The sequence below is a fragment of the Rhinolophus sinicus genome, linkage group LG16 (assembly GCF_036562045.2).
Source record: "Rhinolophus sinicus isolate RSC01 linkage group LG16, ASM3656204v1, whole genome shotgun sequence".
NCBI lineage: Eukaryota > Metazoa > Chordata > Mammalia > Chiroptera > Rhinolophidae > Rhinolophus > Rhinolophus sinicus.
In genome coordinates, this window is record NC_133765.1 from 33214982 (window position 1) to 33237760 (window position 22779).

Genomic DNA, 22779 nt, shown 5'->3' on the forward strand with positions numbered 1-22779 from the left:
AAAGGGTCCCTTTTTCTAACTCACAGGAAGATCCCATATGGACTAGCAATGGCTCTGAGTGAGTCAAATCCATGGAAAATCTATAGAATCCCTTTTCCCTATCCTCTAAACCTCATGCATCATCTAACAGTAAGATTTTCTATCTAATAACGGGCAGTTTCTGCCTGTACAAACATTATGGATACAGCTAAGGAATTACATTCCCTTGGAGGGAATCTAAGGATGCCTGTTTAATGTTTATTCCACCCCCACGAACGCTTTCCTATTGCCCAAAGAAACTACACACACCATAATTCTAGGGCAACCCAATTTCAAGCACTCTATATTGCAGATCCCATAAGGACATGCACGCAGGAAACATCCTTTGGGGTGTCCACAGACTGATTTCCCCTTCTCTGGACACTCCCCACCTGCAGTGCTAGAACCATAGTAATGACACCCATTGACATTTTGTGTCTATGCCCCAGCCTCCAGCCACAGCTGATAGGACCAGGAGTAGACACCTGACCCAAACTGAGCCAATCAGATTCTCCCTCTCCTGAGAACTGGGTATTAGAATTGATTTACAGCAGTCTCTCTGTGAGTCTCTTGGTAGGTTAAGAGTTAGGGGTAGCCATCTCTCACCAGCCAGAGCTGAGATTCAGAGAGAGAAAAACAAAATCCATGCGTAGAAAGAAACAGGACCCAGCAATGGTTTCTCATCTGGGTCCTTACCTGGGACACAGTACCCTGCTCCCCTTGGAGTCCCTGAGACACCTGGATTCTATCCCGGATTCTATACCTGCTAAAGCTACCCCAAGTGGTCCCCAGATGGGATTCAGAAGTAGGTCCCTGCTCCAAGGTCACATGCGAAGGCCAGCCCCATGAAATTAAACCCAAAAGTTTTTCTCACTTCACTCAGTACAAACTCCAACCATCACTTACAGCTGGTTCATGATCTTCTGCTGGGAGTGGAAGTTAAAGGACTTCCGACTTGCCACCATCTTCCGGAACTGCTGCTTCAGCTTCCGAAGTTCCACCTCAGCCAGCTGCTCTTTGACCTTCTCTGAAGGTTCCTGGGGATCTTCAGAGTCTTTTCTCCTGTGCTTCTTCGATTGGGTGAGACAGGGGTGGGCATGAACAACAGATGAGGTGACTAGAGAAGCCCACATTTCAGCTCAAGGGCAGAGAGCAGCAGGGGGTGCCTGGGGAAGGCTGGAGGTGGAAGACTACCCTTGTATGATGTCAACTGCTTATCTGTTACATGGAAACCCACACCCCTGGGTTGCCAGAATGGAGAGAAGCCTAGTCCTCATTATTGCATAATGCAGAGGTTGCCTCGCTGTGTGACCTTGGGTGAGTCACTTAATGTCTCTGAGCCTCCAGTCTCTCATCTACAAAATGGGCACCTATAGATTTGTTGTCAGGAGTAGATGAGCTGATATGTGCACGGTGGACAACACAATGCGTGACTCACAGTTAGCTCTCTGTACACAGGAGCTCTCATTACTTACCATCGGCATCTTGAAGGAATCCTGCTTTCCCTCTGATCAGACACCGGAACCATGGAGGTCAAAGCCAACAAACAGGTGCTCCTTTCTCTCTCTGCAGTGCCCTGTCCACGATGAGAAAAGGAAGAGAACTTGTGAGCCTCCCCTTCTGGCCGTGCAGGACCCTGCAGTACCCTCTCCCTGCCGCCATTCCCCACGCCAGTCCCTTCCTCTTCCCACCACTTGGCACATAAGGAAGACACGGCAGATGGCTGCCCAGGGATGAGAAGAGGTTTCTTGTTTTTTAAAGCAATGTTTGCCTGAAACCTGTTCCTCTTACGATTTATTATTAGGAGCCAGGCAGATGGTTCCTATGTGTCGGTTACCCTTCTGCTCCCTGAGTCCCGAAAGGAGAGGGGACAAATGGCATCAGGGCAGTGTGTCCCCTGATGGGGTTAAAGTGAGACTCACTGAGCCTCAGCTGTGGGGCACACGCACACCCCTTGCCTTTTAAAGCAGGAGCCAGTGGTACTGAGAGGCATTTTTATCATGTCACAACTTGAACCTCATCTGGCCCATAGGTATTCAGAGAAGGGGAGTGTTAACCCTATAAGCCGTACAGGGCTGTGAGACCCACTACACCCCAACTCCCAGACTTCATGGACTACATTCCTAAGGCAGAAACTTCTAGCTTTGCCACCCACTGAGGTCCTGAAGTACAGTGGTTTAAAGCATTGGCTGTGTCACTCATCAGATCTCAGCAAAAATTACTTCTCAGGGCAAGTCACTTCGTTCTGTAGGCCTCAAGTTTCCTTCTCTGGAAAACAGAAATTCTAGAAGTCACTTCAACAGGTTGCTGAGCGTGTTAGACACTGAGCCTGGCACATAGTGAGTGCTCAGTAAACAGCGGCTGGTATGATTTGGGTTGTTTACTGTGGTGAAGGTCCAGTGCAATGAGTGTTTATGAGGGTTTGAGGGACATCTAGTGTTCCTCTATCTCCTGGTAACAATACCTGGGATTTTCTGTGGGAAGCCACGCCCCTCCATCATTTTTAGTCCCTCTGGGGCTGACCCCACCCCATCACCTTCAGGATTGGAACATATGATTCTGGATGGGCCAATCAGAGGGCCAGATCCCTGGCCAATCTACATAATCCCAGCCATCTAGCCTAAGGAATCAGATCAGGGATATACGCACATGACCCTGACTAGTCCAAGCAGAGTGAATAGTGGAATTTAAGATTGCACACTCAGTAAAAGAGACTGTTTCCCGCTGCACTTGAATTTAGGTGAATCAAGTTGGGAGTGGCTGGCAGCTATCTTGACTCTGCAAGGAACCTGAGATATAAAGTTAACATGGAAAAGACAAAATAAAGAGAGATTGAACCTTGGGGATTTCAGCTGAGCCCCTGGACACAGCCAAGCCTGAAGATACCTCTAGGTCATGTCCAACACATAAATCAATGTATTCTCTTAAGGCCATTTGAGATGAGTCTTCTATCACTTGCTACCAAATGAGTTCTCATGCCTAAAGTACTGAGGTGCAGTTAGCACACGAACTAAGCCCCTACTGTGTGCTAAGCATTGCAAGGAATTCAGTGATAAGTCAGCCTTCCAGGTGCTATAAATCCTGCCCAGGATAAAATAGTGGAAAAGGCTCCACAAAGGGGGCAACTTTTAATTTGGGCTTTGAAACATGAATAGGAAGTCCACCAAGCAGAGAAGAAAAGTGGAGAAGGAATTCTGGCAAAGTGTAGACCACGGGCAAAGGTTGAGAGGCAAGCAAGTGAATCAAAGGAGTGTTCAGAGAGTGCTATGTGGACTAGTGTAGATGGCAGCACCCACTGAGAAGTGACTGGCAAAAAGATCTGGAAAGGCCTGGATGTTCTTTGAAAGCAATGATGGAATAAGATCAACTCTTTAAGAGATCAGTTCATTGCCTCCCCAACAGCCACTTCCCCTTGATGTAGAGTTGTCCCTTGAAGTAGCTTATGTGGACAGGGGTTACGCTTCCCAGCTCCTCGTAAACCCAGGTGAGGCCATGTGATGAAGTCCCACCAACAGGATGTGAACAGAGGGCAAGTGTGTCACTTTCAGACCATGACTTTTAAGAAGTGGATGTGACGTTTCCATCTTCTCTTCCCCCATATGGGAGAAGGAGCCATAGATGGGTGGCGCCACAAGACACACGTCCCAAGTCAACTGGTAGAAGAAGTCACCTACCAACTAGGAACATCCTCATTGGACCTTTACAAAAATAAATTAATTTCTGTTGTATTAAGCCAATGAAATGTGGGGATATAGTTGTTACAGCAGCTAGCTTGACTCTAAGAATATGCTAACTTCTTCCTTTCTAACAGGACTCTGACTTTGTCCCTCCTCAAGGTGCCCAGTCACAGAGGATGAATTGTGATTGGTTCCCACTAACCATAGGAACCTCACTTCCCTTTGTCAGTGATTGGTCTAAGGATGGGCATGTGACCCAGATCTGGCCAATGAGACAGAAGGAGAAGTCTAGTCCTATTCTTTTGTGACGAAAAGAACTAGTCCATGTTCTTCTTTCTTTCACTTTTGGAATTATTGTGAAGGCATGATGGCTGGTACTGCAGCAGTCATCCTGTGACCATGAGGAGAACTATCACTGTCACACTGAGGAGAACAAAGAAGAAAGATGGGGGGAAATTTAGGTCCTTATTGACAGTTTGCCACTGCCCCATCCTTGGAACTGCCTACCTTCTTGTTAAATGAAATCATGTGTCATTATTGTTTAAGGCTTTCTTATCAAGCATTTTGTTCACTGCAGCTGAGAGCATTCCTATCTTACATGATCCACTACCTTGATAATGAGTCTCACGCTGCTGGCTGATAGGACAATAGTGGCTGACAGTATAGCAACCTCTGGCTTTTCCCCGATATGTTCTAGATAGTGTCTAGAGGTTTTGGGAACTAACTGAATTTTTGGAAATTGTATTTGAAGGAAAATATCTAACGTTGGAAAATTCCCACAGGCGGGTTCCACAGCTTGATTATTTGTGGAAGAGCCTTCAAGGTGGGGGTAGAGGCTGTAACAGGATTTACCTGACTGATAAGGTCTGGGCAAAGGATGCTCGCTTTGGGACCTCTTTCAACTCTGGAACTTTATGCATTTCCAATTTCATCCCATTCAGGGGCTTTTCTATATTCAAGAGTGGTTTTGGTTCTAAGTGAATCTGTAATGCACCTTTCTAAAAGCATGACTCACGTATACCTGACATTCATTGACAGTGTAATTCTACGTCTCTGAGCCTCAGTTTCCTCATCCGTAGAATGGGGATACCCACACCCACCCTCAGCAGAAAATAATGTGCACAAAGCTCTTAGGGCAGTGCCTAGCACATAACGAGTGTTTAATGAATGTAGCTTGTTTGGGAATCAGGATTTTCAAGTATCCATTTATCTTGCCCTTGAGTTAATTTGTTGTGGTGTATGTTTTTTCCCAAGACCTGGAATTAACATACACACACAGAACCAGGCTACCCCAGGACACTGGCTTCTCTCCAGCTTCCAGATGCCCACACAGGCCTTTCCCTTTCTGGGCCCTCTGGGCTGGGCCCACTCTGTTCCCTGAGAATAGATCTACCCCCATTCTCACAGCTGGGTCTTCAGAGAGCCCCACAGGTATGCTGGCCTCAGACACACCACCCTCTCATTCAGGGGTCTCAAACTCAAGGCCCACAGAGCAAATTCAACCTTCCTTCAGTTCTGCTCAGCAGGCAGTGTTTTAAAATGTGAACGTGGGTCATGCACTCTCTCTCTCCTGGCTGCAGGCTCCACTCCTCCCTACGGCATAACCCTCCTCCCCGCCAATTCCCACATTTCCTGTAACTGCCTGGAGCCAGCAGGAATTTGAGTTTGCAGTTCTTGGGAAGAATCTCCAAGTTGCCCACTTCTGAGGACCAGTGTGTGCAACATTAAGTGCTGAGAAATCCAGCAGTCCAGTTCAGGGGGCCTCACGCAAGTGCTTCTCACTCCCTGGGCCTCAGTCTATCCACTACAGTATCTGTAGTTTGCGGCACATGATAAGCTGGTAGCAAATACTGTCTGAATGAATGAAATCTGCTGCCAGGCAGATATCATTTTTACTGTCTAATATTTAATGAGCTGGGGTAGGGGAGACCAGCTCCTCTTCTGCTGTTGAATTTTAACAAACTGCCTTTTAAAAAAAAAAGAAAAAAAGCCTGACCCATGAAGGACTCCACAGGGCCGCTGGGAGAGGCTACTATGCATATTATAAATGCCAGCTCTGAGAGAGGAGAGCTGTGAAAACAGAGCTGGGGCCGCATAACCCGGTGGAATGTTAAACATAAGCTTGGGACACTAGCCAAGCAGGGATGCAGTAACACCCACAAAGGTTTTTAAAAACTGGGGGATCATTATGGAGTGAAATGGAAGTTTGTTAGACTTTCTTGGAGTTATTTTACACACTGTAATTTATTTATGCTTAATTGAGGAGGGCCATGATGTTTTACAGGTTTAGGGCAGCCCCGAGTTTGGATGGGCCGCGGCCGGCCACGGCTTTGCTTTTCCCCAGCAGGGAACGCGGAGGAGCAGCAGGTGCAGCCGCGCAGCGGGGAAACTTACCAGGCGCCGCCTGCGGGAGCGCTGCAACCGATGTCCCAAGGCACCTGCGGTGTGTGTCCCACAGCGCCGGGAGGGCTGCTGGCTGCACGGTCACGCTGTGCCAACCCCGAGTTCCACATCAGGGTGCTCTCAGACTCCTGGAACAGGCGGCTTTGTGACCCGCACAGACCGGGGTGTTCTGCCCTGGAACGCGCTGGGAGGGCGCAGGGCCCTTAGGTAGGGGTCGGAGCAGCTGGTAAAAGAGAAGCTTGGGGTGGGCGGGCGAAGGGCGAGAAACTCCTCAGCGACCCCTTACTAGACTAGCAGGACCCTCATGAGTGACTCTTGCCTCAATGCTCTCCTTCCCTGACTCGGCACTCACACCGCCATTCACTGCCACTCCGTCTCGTCTCTCCTTCATTCCCATCTCCACTCCCCATCATCTTACCCTGACCCCTGCTCCCGCTCTCACACTCACACGTATTTACCTGCTAAGTATGAGCTTTACATGCACTAACACAAAGGAACCCGATTCTTCTTGTTCTGAAAAAAATAATAATAATTGAAGAGACAACTTTGCCAGTGCAGGGGAATTTGCCCATGAGTTTTCTTAAGGGGCACCCACCAGCACCGTCTGTGACCATAACAAGGGGAACCCCAGTCTGACCTAGGTCACCTGTGACTCCTGGCAAACATTTTTCACTAGCCTAACTGAGCCTGCTAGCTCAAAGATATACATTTTTAAATACAAATGGCCCTGAAATACAAGCTGACCACTTCCTCTGGGGCTAAACTCAAGAAGCAGCGACACTGCTGAAGGAAATGATTGGGGGTACTGGTTTTCTAGGGTAATTTTAATTTTATGTGATTTCTACCTATTTCCTTGCCCCTTGAGTGAACTGTAGCCCAGTCATACTAAGATCTCCATTCTCTTATCCCTAAACTCTTGGGATAAGATGTATTTTAGGGTAAGTACCACGTTTTTTATTTCAAGAAGGTACTAGGGTACACGAGGAAGAATGTTGGCCCCAACGCTGATGGTAGCCATGTTGTCACCATGAAGGAAGTTAGTGAGACCGTATATTTATTACCTGTGGGGTTTGGGCAACAGATCAAAATCAAACACATTAACATTTCTGCAAAGAAACATGTAAATATTAATGCCAAGTATAATAAATAAAAATTATGAGCAACCTCATATCAGGCCTTGATGACTCACAAAGTTGCCAACAAAAGTTCAGGTTAATTCAGGTGAACAATTTGCAAACCCAGGGAAATACAACCTCCAGCGGAAGCCAGAAATATGCTCTCCTGAGACAAGGAGGAGCCCGCCTTTTATAAAGTTCCTGCCCTGTTTCCCAATTTGTCCATTTTTATACAGATGAGGGATCCAAATTTTCATAGTCTGTTTGGTCCAAATAGCACTGTCCTGACTGGTCAGAAACGTGCATTCTGATTGGTCGTTATGGAGCAGCTCTGATTGGTCAGTGTATATGCAAATAAGTATATACATTGCAGGTCTCAGCCTATTGGTCGAAAGATGATGCCAAGTTCCATTACAAGGATTGACTCAGCCAACACGAACATACTAGTGAAGGAGGAGGCTGAGAGCTCAGTCTATGGCTTTTCCCTGAAATGCAGAGTGCATGGGAGGCCTCTGTCAGCAATGGCTGCTAGACTCTGGTTATGAATTTGTGCCCAGTTAACCACAGGAGTCCTTCTTGACAAATATATTCCTTCTCAAGGTTCACAAAGTGTTTTGGCACCAGTGTAACCATTTTCTTTTACAGAGGAGGAAACTGAAGCTTGGAGAAACAGAGTGACTTCTGTAGTAAGTGGCAGAGCCAAGATTTGAAGCCAGGGCTGTCTGTCTCTAGAGCTGGATGCTTTACCACAACCCTGGGTGAAACCACAGCTCCAAACCTGAGCAGTTCTTCCGTAATCTGATCTCTGCCATGTCTCTGATATTTAAAGGGCCACTCTGGCCCTCAGCTCCATACATAGCCCATTGACTCACACATTTCAAGTGTCAACAACTGAAAAATGACTAAGTTCAATTAGGTTCAGGACTTGTTAAAAATAGGTTTTCCTCAGAAGAATTTATTCTCTCTGCCTTTATGGGCACAGATCGCAGCATGCCCCATGCAGAGAAGTGCAGGGATTTTAAAATTAGAACATGCCAGAATCAATTCTGCTGAAGGGATCGTTAGCTCCATCAGCAGGGCTTGGAGCAGAGTAAGACGCCAGCTTGCCAAAACGATGAGCCAGTGGTGAGAAATGTTGGCAGTAGCAGAATCTACAGAATGGAGGAGGAAATTAGAATCAAGCTGCAGAGGGCCTGGGCAAAGGCATTTGGCCACAGACCAGGAAGGTGATTGTTCAAGTGACTCTGTAACTAAAAGGATCAGAAACCCACTTGAAATAATTCAAAATGAATTTTTTTTTTTTGCCTCTCCAGCATCTGTTTCCCCTTCCTCACTTCCTAGCAGACCCCAATTTATTCAGGTAAGCATCCCTCTCCCAATTCAGCCTATGTGACCAGGAAAAGTTGATTTTCACACACACTTCCTTATAATTACGAATCGATGGCTCTAGATTACTCTTGGCCAATCACAGCCATCCCATCTTCCTTGCCAATGAGTGGACCCAGGACCTAAGTTTAAGCCAATCTGTGCATAGCATTCTCCTGGAAACGGCAATTGGTCTAGGAATAGACACATAACTGACGGTGGGCTAATCAGACAGAAAGGAGAGACGTGTAGTCCAGGGTTGCAGGGAGATGATTTTTCTAGCTCCGTGGATGGGAACAAGGAAATATGTTGCCCCTGTTGTTGCTAGCAGCCCTCCTGTAACCATGAGGGAAGCCAGTGTGAGATCAAGGCCAACACATTATGGAAGGAAGAGTCTAGAGAGAATTACAGAACAATGTAGCTGGAACTCTGATCACACCATGCCTGAAATCTCCCTTGGCTTTGCACTTCTTATTAAAGGAATAAACAGTTTTCTTATTGTTTAAACCAATCTGGATTGCAATTTCTATTACATGCAGCCCAAAGCATGCTAAATTATATGAATATAGAGTTGTTATGTGTAAGTTGGAGACAGATCCCAAGCACCAAGACCCAGAAAGCTGTCAGAAACCAAGGCAGCTCCTCTCTCCAGCTCTCTCTCTCTCTCTCTCTCTCTCTCTCTCTGGAACCACCTGGTTTCTCAACCTGGCCTCTTATTTTTAAAGACTATTTTCTCTGCTCTCACCTCTTCCAATCATTTTGCTTCTCACAAGTTCCCATTTTGAAGCCCAGTTTTAAAAACTCAGTGTCCTAATTTCAACTTCCCAGGAAAGAATCCAACTCACCCAGTCTAGATTTGATGTCCACTGTTGGCCCAATCACATGGACGAGGGGGCCATGATCAGTTAGCACAACAGCCCCTCTTCAGAGACTCTGAAAATAATTCTCAAAAAGCGGGTCACAGGCAGGGAGGGCACAGTGGTATCATGAAAAGAACACTGGACAAGGTGTTAAGAGATGCAGGTTCTGGTCCAAACCACGCTCTGCCACTGGTTTGCTGTGTGCTCTTAGAAAAGTCAGTTGACCTCTCTGAGCCTTCATTTCTTCAGACTGTCAGGGCCAAATTAAGAATTTTAAAGCCTGAAAAGATCGTAAAATATTTCACCCCACCTATGGCATTCAAGATAAGAACAGTACCAATCCACAGATAAGGGTCAGGCAGTCTGACAGGATTCTAATTTCTGCCAGGATGGCTTTTAAAAATGAAACAAATTATTTTTTGAAAAAAATAAAAAACTTTTGGGTATCCCTACTTCACTGGTGTCCTTGGTACTAGTTTAGTTTGGCTTTGGGTAATTCAGCAAAGGAGGCCACCCATGTGCAAGCCCCACTCCATCTTTAGTCCTACGGAGTGGCCTGATCTCCATGTTGGTGGCACGTCATGCCTCCAGTCCTCCCTTCTGCAATGACTCATTGGACAGAAGACAACACCTTAGCTTAGACTAATCAGAGCTTCTTTCCCAGGAAATGGAATTTGGACACAAAATTCCCTGAGAAACAGAAGACTGACTAACAGGTATTGGTGCTGGAGCCAAGAGACTCCAGGGCTGGGGCAGCCATTTTTCCCCAGTATATACACTGCTCAAAGGTTGGCCACACACAAAGCCCTTCCCTCACATCTTCCTTGTTAAGAAAATCCTGATCTGTGTTCCAGAATTGGGTGGAAAACACTGAATCGTATAGAAACTGCACCCACCCGAGATCTTGGTGTGGCCGATGAGATGTGGGGGAAGTTCCCTGGGGAATTTTGGGACAGAGGTGCTGGCAGAACATCCAGTGCACAGAACAGAGCCCATGAGCTGAAGTGCCTGGGCCCAGGGGCAGGGGATTGGAATTCTGTTCCTGCCGCAGAGGCACAAGCCCACCAGAGCAGCCGTGGGCTGCCTACCGGCCTTTAATAAACTCCATGGCTGCCTATATCAGTTCGAGAGGATTCTGTCATTTACAGCCATCATATATCAAGATAGCAGGAGTTATCAGCATTTAGAGTTTCAGACTCCTCCCCAGTGGGATCCAGACCTGCCCCCCTCTCCACTTCCCTTCCGTTGAAGCCAGAATCACCGGTTATAATCGCAGTGGCAGACTTCTGAGATAAGGAGTGAGAAGGAATCTACACATCCATCAGAAGATAATGTGGCCTCAAATAGCAACGGCAAGAAAAATGTTTACATCCTTCAGCCCGGGAAACCTAAATCTGGAGAATCATCCTAAGAAAATAAGTAAAAAAAAAAAAAAAAAAAAAGTCCATAGACGCAAAGATGCCACTGCAACCTTATTTCTACAGGGCAAGTGGAAATAAGTCAAGACCAACAAGATAAACATGTGGAGTGAAAGAAGCCAGACACCGAATCGCTTTTACTGAAGGATGTTGTTTATGAAAATACAAAGGTGTGGAGAGTAAACCTGTGCTATTGGCAGTCAGAGTACAGGTGACCTGAGGGAGGGGAGCTGGAGCACAGGGAACTCGAAGGGGAGTCAGGGGGCTTCTGAGGGCAGAGCAAGTTCCGGTTCTTGACCTTGTTACGTAGAGAAGCTCACCTGTGAAAATTCATCACACTGCACTTCTGCTATGTCACCTTTATATATGTATATGATACTTCAACAAAACAGTACAAAGACGAACCAGAGGAGGATTTTTTTTAAAAAGATTTTATTGGAGAAGGGGAACAGGACTTTATTGGGGAACAGTGTGTACTTCCAGGCCTTTTTTCCAAGTCAAGTTGTTGTCCTTTCAATCTTAGTTGTGGAGGGTGCCGTTCAGCTTCAAGTTGTTGTCCTTTCTGTCTTAGTTGTGGAGGGCGCAGCTCAGTTACAGGTCCAGTTGCCGTTTTTCTAGTTTCAGGGGGCACAGCCCACCATCCCTTGCAGGAGTCGAACCGGCAACCTTGTGGTTGAGAGGATGCACTCCAACCAACTGAGCCATCTGGGAGGCAGCTCAGCTCAAGGTGCCATGTTCAATCTTAGTTGCAGGGTGCGGAGCCCACCATCCCTTGTAGGACTCAAGAAGTTGAACCGGCAACCTTGTGGTTGAGAGCCCACTGGCCCATGTGGGAATCGAACCAGCAGCCTTCGGAGTTAGGAGCACGGAGCTCCAACTGCCTGAGCCACCGGGCCGGCCCAGAGAAGGATTTTTAAAGTAAACTATGGCATGTCTATTACTGAGACATTCTGGAGTATTGCAAAAGAGCTATAAAAATAACCACCTCTGTGGAGCATAGTACGCCTGTATTGTTCTGCCTACATCACCCCAATTCTTTCTCCACCCTTCTCTGCTTGCCTTGTGTCCCCAGAAATGGATCATGGTCCCCATCAGCCCTGGGCTCCCTTGCCTTCTGGATTCCAGTTGGGTCTAGCCAATGGGAGAGACCATCAGGAGATCAGGAGGCAGGGGAGAGAGAGGTGGGGCATTTCTTTCCAACGCCCCCCTTGCTTTGGCATGGCGTCTCTGGTGGTAGCTGCGAACCTCGACCTCTACAGCTCCTGTCCAGGTGGGCTTCTCCCCAGCTCCTGCCTCACTGAACTAAAGTCACACTTGTTCCTGCCTTCCCCTGCCTCTTCCTACCTATCCTGTGGGAAAGGCGTCCCTCTGTTGCTAATCTCTCAGTGCCTCATCCTCCCTTCTGATGCCGTAACCCTGCCCACACTCTGAAAGAAGTCCCTTCTGTAAAGTCCTGGGACCCATCTGAGCTGGATTCAGTTTTCTTCTGGGGCCCCGAATGTCACAGCCCTTTCCCACCTTCCCCCGAGACAGGCAAGTGACTTTCCTGGATTCAGTGCAGCAGACGGTCTGCCCTCTGGTGGGGTGGGGAACCAGCCTGGGAGTGAAGCCAGCATTAATTTCAATTTGGCACCAGAAGTGGGGCCAAATGTGTCCATCATTTTAAAAAAGTAAATAACTGGGCCCTCCCTGTGTCCCATATATGCTGTCTTCCTCTCCCTGTCATGGTCCCACCCCCACAGGCGAGGCTAGCACAATGAGCTAGGGAGAAAGAGGGAAAGAGAAGATTCTGGATATTCCTAAAACCCTTGTACTTTTCTAAGTGATAAGAGCAGGGGAGGATCCTTTGTTCTGCTATTTGGTCTTTGATCCAGGTCCCTGACACACAGCTCCTAAGTCCTTTGGAATTTCCTGGGTGATAGTAGGATCTTTTGTCCTAATGAGGTGACTCTTGGTGGGCGCCTAGATGGGGGCTGGTCACCAGACAGCCCAAGCCATGATTCGAAGCTTGGAATTTTCCAGAGAGGAAAAGAGGCTGGAAATGGAGTTAATGATGGGTCATGCCCAGGTGATGAAGCCTCCATTAAAATCCCCAAAGTATGGGGTTCGAAGAGCTTCTGGGTGGAGGTGCTGGGAGAGTGACACACTTGGAGAGGACATGGAAGCTCCTCGCCCCTCCCCTGCACTTTGCCCCGTGCGTCCCTTCCATCTGGCTGTTCCTGAGATATAGCCTTTATTATATAATAAACTGGCAAACATAAGTCAGTGTTTCCCTGAGTTCTGTGAGCTGTTCTAGCAAATAATCGAATCCCAATGGGAGGAGGTCCTGGGAACCTCGAATTGTAGCCAGTCAGACAGAAGTTGTGCATAATCTGGGGACCTGCTACTTGTGATTGCCATCTGAATTGGGGGACAGTCTCATGGGACTGAGTCCTTAACTGGTGGTATCTGATGCTATCTCCAGGTAGGTAGTGTCAGTATTGAGTTAAATTATAGGACACCCAGCTGGTGTCTCAGAGAATTGCTGGGTGTCGGAAAAACCCACACACCTGCTGTCAGAAGTGTTGAGTGTGGTAGTCATGTGAGACTAAAGGAAAAACACAGGAGAAGTGAGTTTTTCCTAAACGCTCCCCGTGTGCTGTGCCTCTTTCTAGGGATCTGCGAGTATAAACCTCTTCCTCCATGACAGGCATCCCCCTGTCTGTTTGTCTTACCTCACCTGATTAAAACACATCCCGGGTCCCTTAAAACAGGCACCTAGCATGGTACCTGACACCAGGGCGCATGAGCGCCTCAGCTGCCATTAATATGATGTGGAAGATACAAACGACACCGTTCATCTCTCCGAGGGCTTATATTCTAATTGGGAAAAATCAATGTTTGCTGGGACAAGACTCAAATGGCTATTGTCCCAAGCACAACCCAGTGTCCTCTGTACATTGAGGGGCACCGCAGCCCTGGGAGAGCTCAGACTCATGGGATCCCTGGGCCTCCTCTCCCCTCCTGGGAACGTGCCAGGGGCAGAATTCTGACACAGGCTGGGCTGAGCATGGTACAGGGCAGAGGCAGCTAGGAGAGAACCGAGAACCAAGGCCAGCAGTTGGCACGGCCGGAGGAGTGGGTTCATGGGGCAGAATCTTGGATTGTTGCGCTCCAGAACTGGGCTGCCCTTACAGAGAACGTGCAACCTTGAGAAGCAGAATTTGCCAGTTAAAGGGGCTGAGTCCATTAAATCCCTGGTTTTCCTTGTTCCTCCACTCTCAGGTTTCTGGAATAAGAGCTAGGAGGGACACTCCACAGAGTACAGAGCTGATGAATTTGGGCTTCAGTCTGACAGACTGGGGTGCAAATCTTGGCTTTGCTTCTTACAGCTCTGTAGCCTTAGACAAGTCATGTCCCCTCTCTGAGCCTCAGTTTCTCTTCTGAAAACCAGGGGTAACAGATACCTATGTCACGGTATTAGGCAAAATGGTTTCTAGTGCTTGACGTGACCGGCGCAATCTTAAGAAACAAGTTGCTCTCGGTGATCACAGCTTCACCCTGGAAGGAGTAGGCTGTATCACCTGACAAGAATGTTCTTACGTAGATAAGTATGCCAATTATGTTTCTTACTGCTTTGGAGTATACAGCTCTTAACAAGCACATGCCACTTGGCTACAGGCCACCTGGGTTCCTGCCAGATATATATATATATATATATATATATTCTACATAAATATATCCTACATATATATATCCTACATATATAGCCTACATATATATATATCCTACATATATATATATATATATATATATATATATATATATATATCCTACATATATATCCTATATATATCAGTGCTTAGGCTAGCACATAGTAAATGTACAATGACTTGCTGATTATTATTCAGGAAAATCTAATTAGGGACTTGATTAGCGTCGACTGTCAGGAAGGAGAGCAGAGTATAGTTTCTGGGTCTTCCCAAGTACACACCAGTAGATTGTTCTAGTGGTCATAAATATTCACTGCCCATCCCCTGTTGAACTAGACATGGTCAATGAAATATGGAGAGAAGTGACACGTCACTTATGAACAGAAGCTTGAAGAGCTAGCATGTGGTCCGCCAGGCTCTCTCCCCTCTGCCACAATGCTTGGCAATTTCCAGGTAGCAGCTGCTCCCTCAGGTTGGGTCTCCGAGCGAGCAGGACCACTTTGCTCCTTAGTGGGCATAGAATGTATCAGTCACGGCAGCCAACAGGAAAACAGAAACTACAGCCATCATTTTCACAGAGAATTAGAACGGATATTGGAGAACTGAAAAAGGCTGCAGGTTAGAGTGTCACCACCCAGAGGCTCGGAGGAGAGGCCCCTCAGAACTGGGACTCAGACCTCTGAGTGGGGGGTGCTTGGCAATTAATATTTCTGTGGGGACACAATAAGTTTGGTTCCAGGGTGTGTGTATAAAAATACAGACTGGAACCAATGTCCACTGACAGGATGCAGAAGTGTTTCTTAGGTGACAGTGACAAGAACAGGAAGTAGCAAGTCCCTTGTCTTTCTTCCAGATTGCAGTCTCTAGCACATGCCCCCTATTGGAACAGCCTCCCAGGAGCACCTGACAAAGCAGGAGTGTGGCTTGTGAGGACCCAGTCCCAGCTAAGTATAGAAGGGCAGCTTTGGAGCTGAGCGACAGCAGCTTAGTAACCGGCATATGGAGTGAGAGTGAGAAACACCTTCTATATACCGCTGAGGTATGGGGCTATTTGTTACTCTGCATAGCCTAGTCTGTCCTAACTATCCACTAGTCTAGTCCCCAAGTCTAAATCCTGAGTCCTCTCCAAGTATAATGTGGGGTTTTCCTTCTTACCTCTTTGCCTCCTCGCCTGCCTTATATCAAATGCTTTCCTTTTCTAAGAGGTTCTAGAAGCCTCTAAACCCCTAAATATTGGTACTTTGCAAGCGGAAGAAAGTGTGGCACAGAGAGGCAAAGAAACTTGTTCAAGGTCACACAGTGCATTACTTGCAGAACTCATACTTGCCCCCAGGATTCCTGACTCCCAAACCTCGTTGCATGGGGGAACCTGGTATTAAAAACAACAAACATAATAACAGATGCCCAGATCTCAATCCCGGTAATTCAGATGTAGGAAGTCTGAGGGGGTCTTGAGAGTGTGTATGTCTAACAACAACAATACATGCAAATATTTACATAGCACTTTCTTTGTGCCAGGCACAGTCCTAAGTGCTTTACATATGCGACTTCATTTAATCCTCACAATAATCTTAGGAAGTCTGTATTATTCTTTCCCATTTTACAGATGGGAAAACTGAGGCACATCTCTATAACAAGCAGGAAATCTGATGCTATGGAACATCATATTCGTGCAGTAATTGCAAGTTGGCCCACAGTGAAAACATTTAAAAATCAGGAATATTCATGCAAGAGAAAATAAAGAGTACAGTGGTTAAGAGCAGAGTGCTGAAGCCAGAATGATCAGTTCTGAATCTAGGGTGACCAACAGTGCTGGTTTTCCTGGAATGAAAGTTTCCTGGGACACAGGACTTCCAGCGCTGAAACCAGGACCGTTGGTCACCCTATATTCTAGTTCCACCACTCACTAGTGTGCAACTTTAGGGCAAGTTATGTGACGTCTCTGTACCTCAGTTTCCCCATCTGTAAAATGGGAGTGATAACAGTATCTACCTCAGAATGTTCTGTCCATATTTAAGGTGTTTCTAAACTGCCTGAGTGTTTGCCATTTATATGCTTGTTAAAACTTGGATTTCCAGATTTACTTTCCTTGAAAGATCGGAAGATCCAGCAACAAAGGACCTACATTCTTACCTATTTATTTAGCAAACATTCACATATAGTGCTTTTTGCTACAGGCCAGGCACTGTTCTAGACATTTGCAGACATTCATTCATTCAGAACATCTCCATGAGATGGGTTCTATTATTGTCCAGTTTTACAGATGAGGAAACTGAAGCACAGGGAAGGAAGTAACTTACCCAGTGTCACACAGCAAGAGGCAGAGTCAGGAGCCAAATCCCGCCCAGCTGGCTCATTTGGTGACAAGCACCTAACACTGGGTTGTAACTGCCCCCTTGAGAAGGGCATGAATTCCCCAGTTCACCCCAGCCCCCCACCTGAGTTTCTATTTCCACCCCCACATCCCAGGGGGTCTCAAACACAATGGTAAGTTTCCTAAATGACCCCAGTGAGCAAGCCTGAGGTCACCACGTCCAACTTTCATTTCTTTGGTCCCAGGTTTTCTCGAAAATAGTCCTCTCCTCTGAGAGACTTAGATTCAGCCAATGGCTCAGGATCAGCGGAGAGTCTGGCCAGACCGGATCACCCGCCGTGACCCCAAAATTCACTCATGCACACCTGCTCCTGAGACATGTGCTGATTAATAACAGCAGGGAGCTTGGGGATGCTGTGTTTTGCACCCTCTGGGGACATCTCTGAGTTGAACATGGCGGCAGCCTGACGTAGGGCTGTAGCTGAACACGCATCTCCTCCCTCCTCATCCCCATCCCTACCCTGCCCCCAGCTACCTACCCTGCCCTGAATTTGCACCATTTGAAAGTTCCACCATATTCCACATAATTTAATGTCCCAGAAAATAAAAGCTGATCAAGTCAATGGTCATTAAAGAATTTGAGAGTGGCCAGAATGTTCTGAAATCATCTTGGTCAGGGCTGTGTGATAAACGTCTGTCCAGTTTTCCTGCCTCCTTGCAGACAGCATGCCAGTTTCCCTCGTCTACTCTTAGTCCGTGAGGTTTGGGGGGCTGCCCCCACACTGTGTGGATGCAGGTGGCCTGGCCCACGGGAGCTGCATTCCTGTTTCAAGGCCACAGCTCTTGCCAGATTCCAGAACAGCCTCTCCCCTCTGCTCCCTCAGGACAGGCGCTCCCTGCTCTGCCAGTCCCAGGAGTGTCACCAGCCCCTGCTGGTTCCCTCTCCCCTGCCCACAGCTCTGTTACAAGTGCCTTCATCAGACACCCCTGTGTCTTGTGCAGGACCCTGACTGACTGATACACCTGGAGTTGGATACACCAGCAGCCCCTTCGAGGGCTGAGTACCCCTTTCACCCCCAAATCTGTTTTTCGGCCCCCTTTACCTTTTTGCCCTGAGCCCAAGGACTCACCTGCTTCCTTTTCACTGCAAACGCTGCTTGCTGCCACCCTCTCTCTTTCAGGGCTGCCCTTCTCACACTTAGCTTCAGACTGGGGTTCAATCTCCCAGCCACCCTCTCCCTCACCACTCTGAGTTGCTTTCACTGTGCACCAGGCCCTGTGCTCGGGATTGCACAGGCATGAACCCCTACAGGGAATCCCACGTGGGGAAGGCACACAGCTTAAGCCATCTCCCAAAATTCAGTCAGGGATGAACCATTTTCCAGATTTGGCAAATCATTGGTGGGCAGGAGGGCATGGTGGTTATAGGCTTGGACTGTGGAGTCAGATAGACCTCAGCGTAAATCCCACTTCTGCCATGTGCTAGCTGTGTGATTTGGGCAAGTGACTTAACCTCTCTGGGCCTCTGTTGCTTCATTCAGGCTGCCGTGTCCCACAACTCCAGGAGACATCATTCATGTGCACCAGAGGGTACCATTTACACAAACTGCTGAGTGAATGCTACCCCTGGAGTCCTAAAACGAGTGACGCTGACAATGACCCAACACCTCCCTGGGTCTTTGTTGTCAGAATTCATTATGGCAAGAGTAAGCACTCAGCAATCATCCCAATGACCTTAGCAGTCTGTCCCGCCACCTTAAAGTCCATTCTAAACTCGACCTCTGGTGTCTCCAACTCCAGCAAGGAGTTCTCCTGTCTGATTTTGTGGCAGACATTATCAATCAATCCTGGCACTCTTTCCCCAGATCCAGGATGCAGCACTCTAGGCAGGCAGCCATTACCAAATGATTCAGGCAGTCTGTCAAGAAAAAAACCACATTTGCTTTTCCTTCTCAAGACTGTAATGTCCTTGAGAGCAGAAGTAGAGTTCTTAATCAGCTCTGCCCACTCCTGCCCCAAAATAGCGGTAAGTTGTCGTATATTAAGGACTCGGGAAATGTGTGGATGGACAAATTTGGCTTTCCTTCTTACTAGTATGTGTTTGGGTAAGTCCCTTCATACTTCTCATGTCAAACAGAAATGGAAGCTCAGGAGCATGTAGGGACATGCCCAGGGTCACACAACTGGTAAGAAAGGGAACAAAATGATATCAAACAGAGACAATAAGATCTCCTTCACTGTCTGCTGGTAGAGGTGTGGATTCATGGGAAACTCTTAGCACACGCTTGGCATATCATGCCAGACTTCTGTTTCCTGGCCCCAGCCTTGCATAAAACTGTCCTCTGGGGCTCTCTGGCCAAAATCCTTCCTTGATATGAGAACACAGAAGGTCCCAGAAAGCCCAGGTTATTGGCTCACAGTCTTGTGAGAATGCACCCTCTGGAACATTGAAGCAGGTAACCGAGAACTTTCTAGAACGCTGGGCTGGATCCAGATGCTGTGAGATCACACACTTGAGACCTCAGTTTGCTCAGCTAAGAAGCTGAGGTTGAAATGCTGATCTCAAAAGACCCCTCTGACATTCAAAGCGGCCTTCTCCCGCTCCCTCCCTTGTGGCCCAAAGCAAACTGGTGGGTGGCATGTTATATAAGGAGTCTCCCAGCTTGTTGTGCAACTCTGGGCTGCCACACAGCTGCAGGACAGGGGACCCAGGAGGCTGGGCCTGACTGAAACAGGACAACTTCCAGTGGGACCTGGCCATGAAGGCATGAACACTGATGGGCTACCCTAGCATGGATTTTAGTCCTTCCTTCCTTCCTTCCTTCCTTCCTTCCTTCCTTCCTTCCTTCCTTCTTCCCTTTCTTCTCTCCTTCCCTCCCTTCTTCTTCTTTCTTCTTTTCCCTCCTCCTCCACTTCCTCCTCTTCTTCTTCTCTCTCTCTCTCTCTCTCTCTCTCTCTCTCTCTCTCTCTCTCTCTCTCTCTCTCCTACTCATAACCTACTCATAACCTACTGATTGAAAACATGGGTTCGAATCCCAGCTCTACCTGTTACCAGCTGTATGGCCATAGGCAAGTTGCTTAAACTCTCTGGGCCTCAGTTTCCTCTGATAATAACAGTACCAACCCTCCCAGTCCAGGCTCACAGTCCCTGGCCTCACAGAACCTATAGCCTACGAGAGGAGACCAGGTTTAAATAAATAAATATACAATTAATTGATTAGCAGTGGGCTAAACACTATGAAAGACCATCTAAAGAAGGTTCCTGAGCTATTCTTGCCAAAGAGCAGGGGAGTCAGGGAATATTCCCCAGGGGAAGTAGGAGTTTGTAATTGTCTTTATTGGCTTGTCTGTTTGTTTATTGTCTCTTTCATTAGCTTGTAAGCTGCAAGAGGGCTGGGATCATCTATATTTTATTTACTAATGTTTACCTGGCATTGGGAGGCACTCAGTGTTTGGATGATGAATGAATGATATTCCACTGGAGACCAGAAGGATGAGTAGGAGTAAACCTAGTGAAGAGAGTGGATGGAAGAGTATCCCAGGCAGAAAGAACAGCAAGTGCAAAGGCCCTGTGGCTGGAAAGAGGTTGGAGTGTTTAAGGAAATGAAGCAAGGATGGTACGTCTGGAGCAAGCAGAGTGACAGGGAGTGCGAGACAGGCCACATAAGGCCTTGGGAGCCACATGGTGGATTTTCTCCACCAAGTGCCCAGCCAGGGCTGTAATGGGGGCTGAGCTGGGATGTCAGAGAGGCCTGGGGTCAAATCCCAGCTTCCCCATTTTCCGCGGCATGACAAGTCAATTAACCTCCATGAGCCCCAGTACCTTGTTTGCAAAGGGGAAATAATACTAGTAATTTATTGCATGGGGTCTGGGGAGGGTTATGGAATATAAAATGCTAAGCACAGTACCTGGCACACAGAGACGCTCAAGCAACATATTTGTAGTTATAATAACATCATTATGACTGACCCATGTCTCCTCGTTGTCTGTCACTGTCCCCTAAAGCTTAGTCTTCCCTTAAGGAGGGCCCCCATCTCCAGAAAGCCCCACAGGAACATAGCTGTTCTACCCTCCCCACTCATTCCAGGCTCCAGCTCCCTCAGGCCCTCCTGGGGCTGTTCTCCTTGAAATTCCTGCAGCCAAGACTCTGAAGAGATGATTCCCTTGGCTCAGGGCAGAATCTGCATCCACGTTGCTAAGCAACCAACCCCCATCCAGATGCCAACTGCAACCTGGGATGAGCATCAGCACTCTGGGGAGGGCCACCTGGGATGTCCCCAGGACCACAGGCTACAACCAGGGCTGTGGCAGGGGACAGCCAGGGAAGATGGCTCATGGAGGGTCAGTATATAGCAATGGAAAGCCCTGGGGTCAAGGACAAATCCAAGTGCATTCAGACTCAAGCTGTGCAATTTACCAGCTGTGCTGCCTTGAGCATGTCAGTGAATCTCTCTGAGCCTCAGCTTACTCATCTGCACAATGGGATGCAGGCCAACCACAGATCCGTCATGGGGATTACACGGATGACGTACATGACAATGCCCAGCACAAAGCAGATGCTCAAAGAATCTTGAAATACGGATGTATATCCAGGGATGAATCCACTAATCAGGGGTAATCAAGTTCAAACTCCGCAACCTGCTCTGCATGGTCCGCTGACCTGATCCCCCAATTTTCTTCTGTCAAACTAATTACCTACTAGTCCAGGCTTTCTCGACCTCGGCACTACTGACTGTTTTTAAACAGCTTTATTGGCATATTATTTCCATATCACACAATTCGTCCATTTAAAGGGTACAATTCAATGCTTAGTCGTACATTCACATGTTTCCTGCTAAAAATTGGATTTCTTTTACTTTCAAAGAGGGAGACTCTAGAATGGACACTAGGGGATACAGAGCAGCCTTTGCCACAGCTTCAAATTCCTATTCTGTGACTTGGGGGTAACACTAGTTCTGCCTCCTGAGGTATAAAGAGTAAATGGCAATACATGCTAGTGGTTATTATGAAGATTAGTAAAACACCTTGGCAGCAAATAAGGAGGAAGAAAAAGCAGTGTTTTCTGTGCCAAGTAGGGCATGTGCCCAGGTTCAGTCAGGTAGACTGACTGGGTAAATGACAGGGAGCTGCCCAGAGAGAACACCAGAACCTGCTCTAACGCCCAGAGAGCAGTCAGAGATAAAGGAGTACCTCCCTTCGCCTCCAGCAAGCGAGCCAAAGTCCTCAGGAACAACCTGTGCTTCTAAGAGGCCAAAGGTGGCCCTCGCATTAACTTGCACCATTCATTTGTGTCTCCAACCTGTCCTCAGGAGCTTGGGTGAAGCGGGGCCTGGCCTCCTTTGAAACGGGGCAGGGTCTGAAGATGGTAACTAGGGGATGGGTGAGAGTGGATGGCAGTGTCAGCAACAAATTCCGAGAGGTATTTACCTAGGAATACCCAGGTATTCCAGAATATCCCTGAGTGTCCCACGAAAAGGCACTTCCTTGAGCCTATTTATGCACCAGCCCTGTTGCCCCCTCCCTGTCACTCTCTCACCCCTTTCCTTGCTTTGCCTTGTTTTTACTTTCATTGCCATTGTTTTTCTCTGCTATTATACATTCATTTGCTGTTTACGTCTCTGCTGTTTATCAACCCCTCCGTGAGCTTCATGACAGTGGCGACCTTGTCTTCTATTTTCCTTGCACCCTGCACAGTAACCGGCGCACAGTAGGTACTCAATAAAGGTGCTGAGCGTGTGAGTGAGTGAATGAGGACTTGGGGTGTTAGGACAGCTATGGGGGTGAGCTAGATACCACCTGGCCTCCAGGAGATGCTGGTGTTTAACCAGGGCTCCCAGCTCAATCCGGAGATATAAGGCCTCGGAACTCTCAAGGCCAGACAGGATTAGCCCCCTTCTAAGAGGGTCTGGAGGCCAG

General features: G+C 47.6%; 1 protein-coding gene across 2 annotated transcripts in view; it reads right to left on the reverse strand.

Annotated features, from left to right (window-relative positions):
• The window catches only part of CCDC63 (coiled-coil domain containing 63), a 57046-nt gene that overhangs the window by 26764 nt on the left and 7503 nt on the right, over positions 1-22779 (reverse strand). For both annotated transcript variants that reach the window (XM_074321439.1, XM_019733894.2), the window contains exons 2-5: positions 6557-6611; positions 6090-6321; positions 1494-1594; positions 925-1088 (exon numbers count right to left, since the gene is read on the reverse strand). In XM_074321439.1, the coding sequence (XP_074177540.1) occupies positions 925-1088; positions 1494-1502 (173 nt within the window). In that variant the 5' untranslated portion in view covers positions 1503-1594; positions 6090-6321; positions 6557-6611. The remainder of the gene's footprint in view (positions 1-924; positions 1089-1493; positions 1595-6089; positions 6322-6556; positions 6612-22779) is intronic.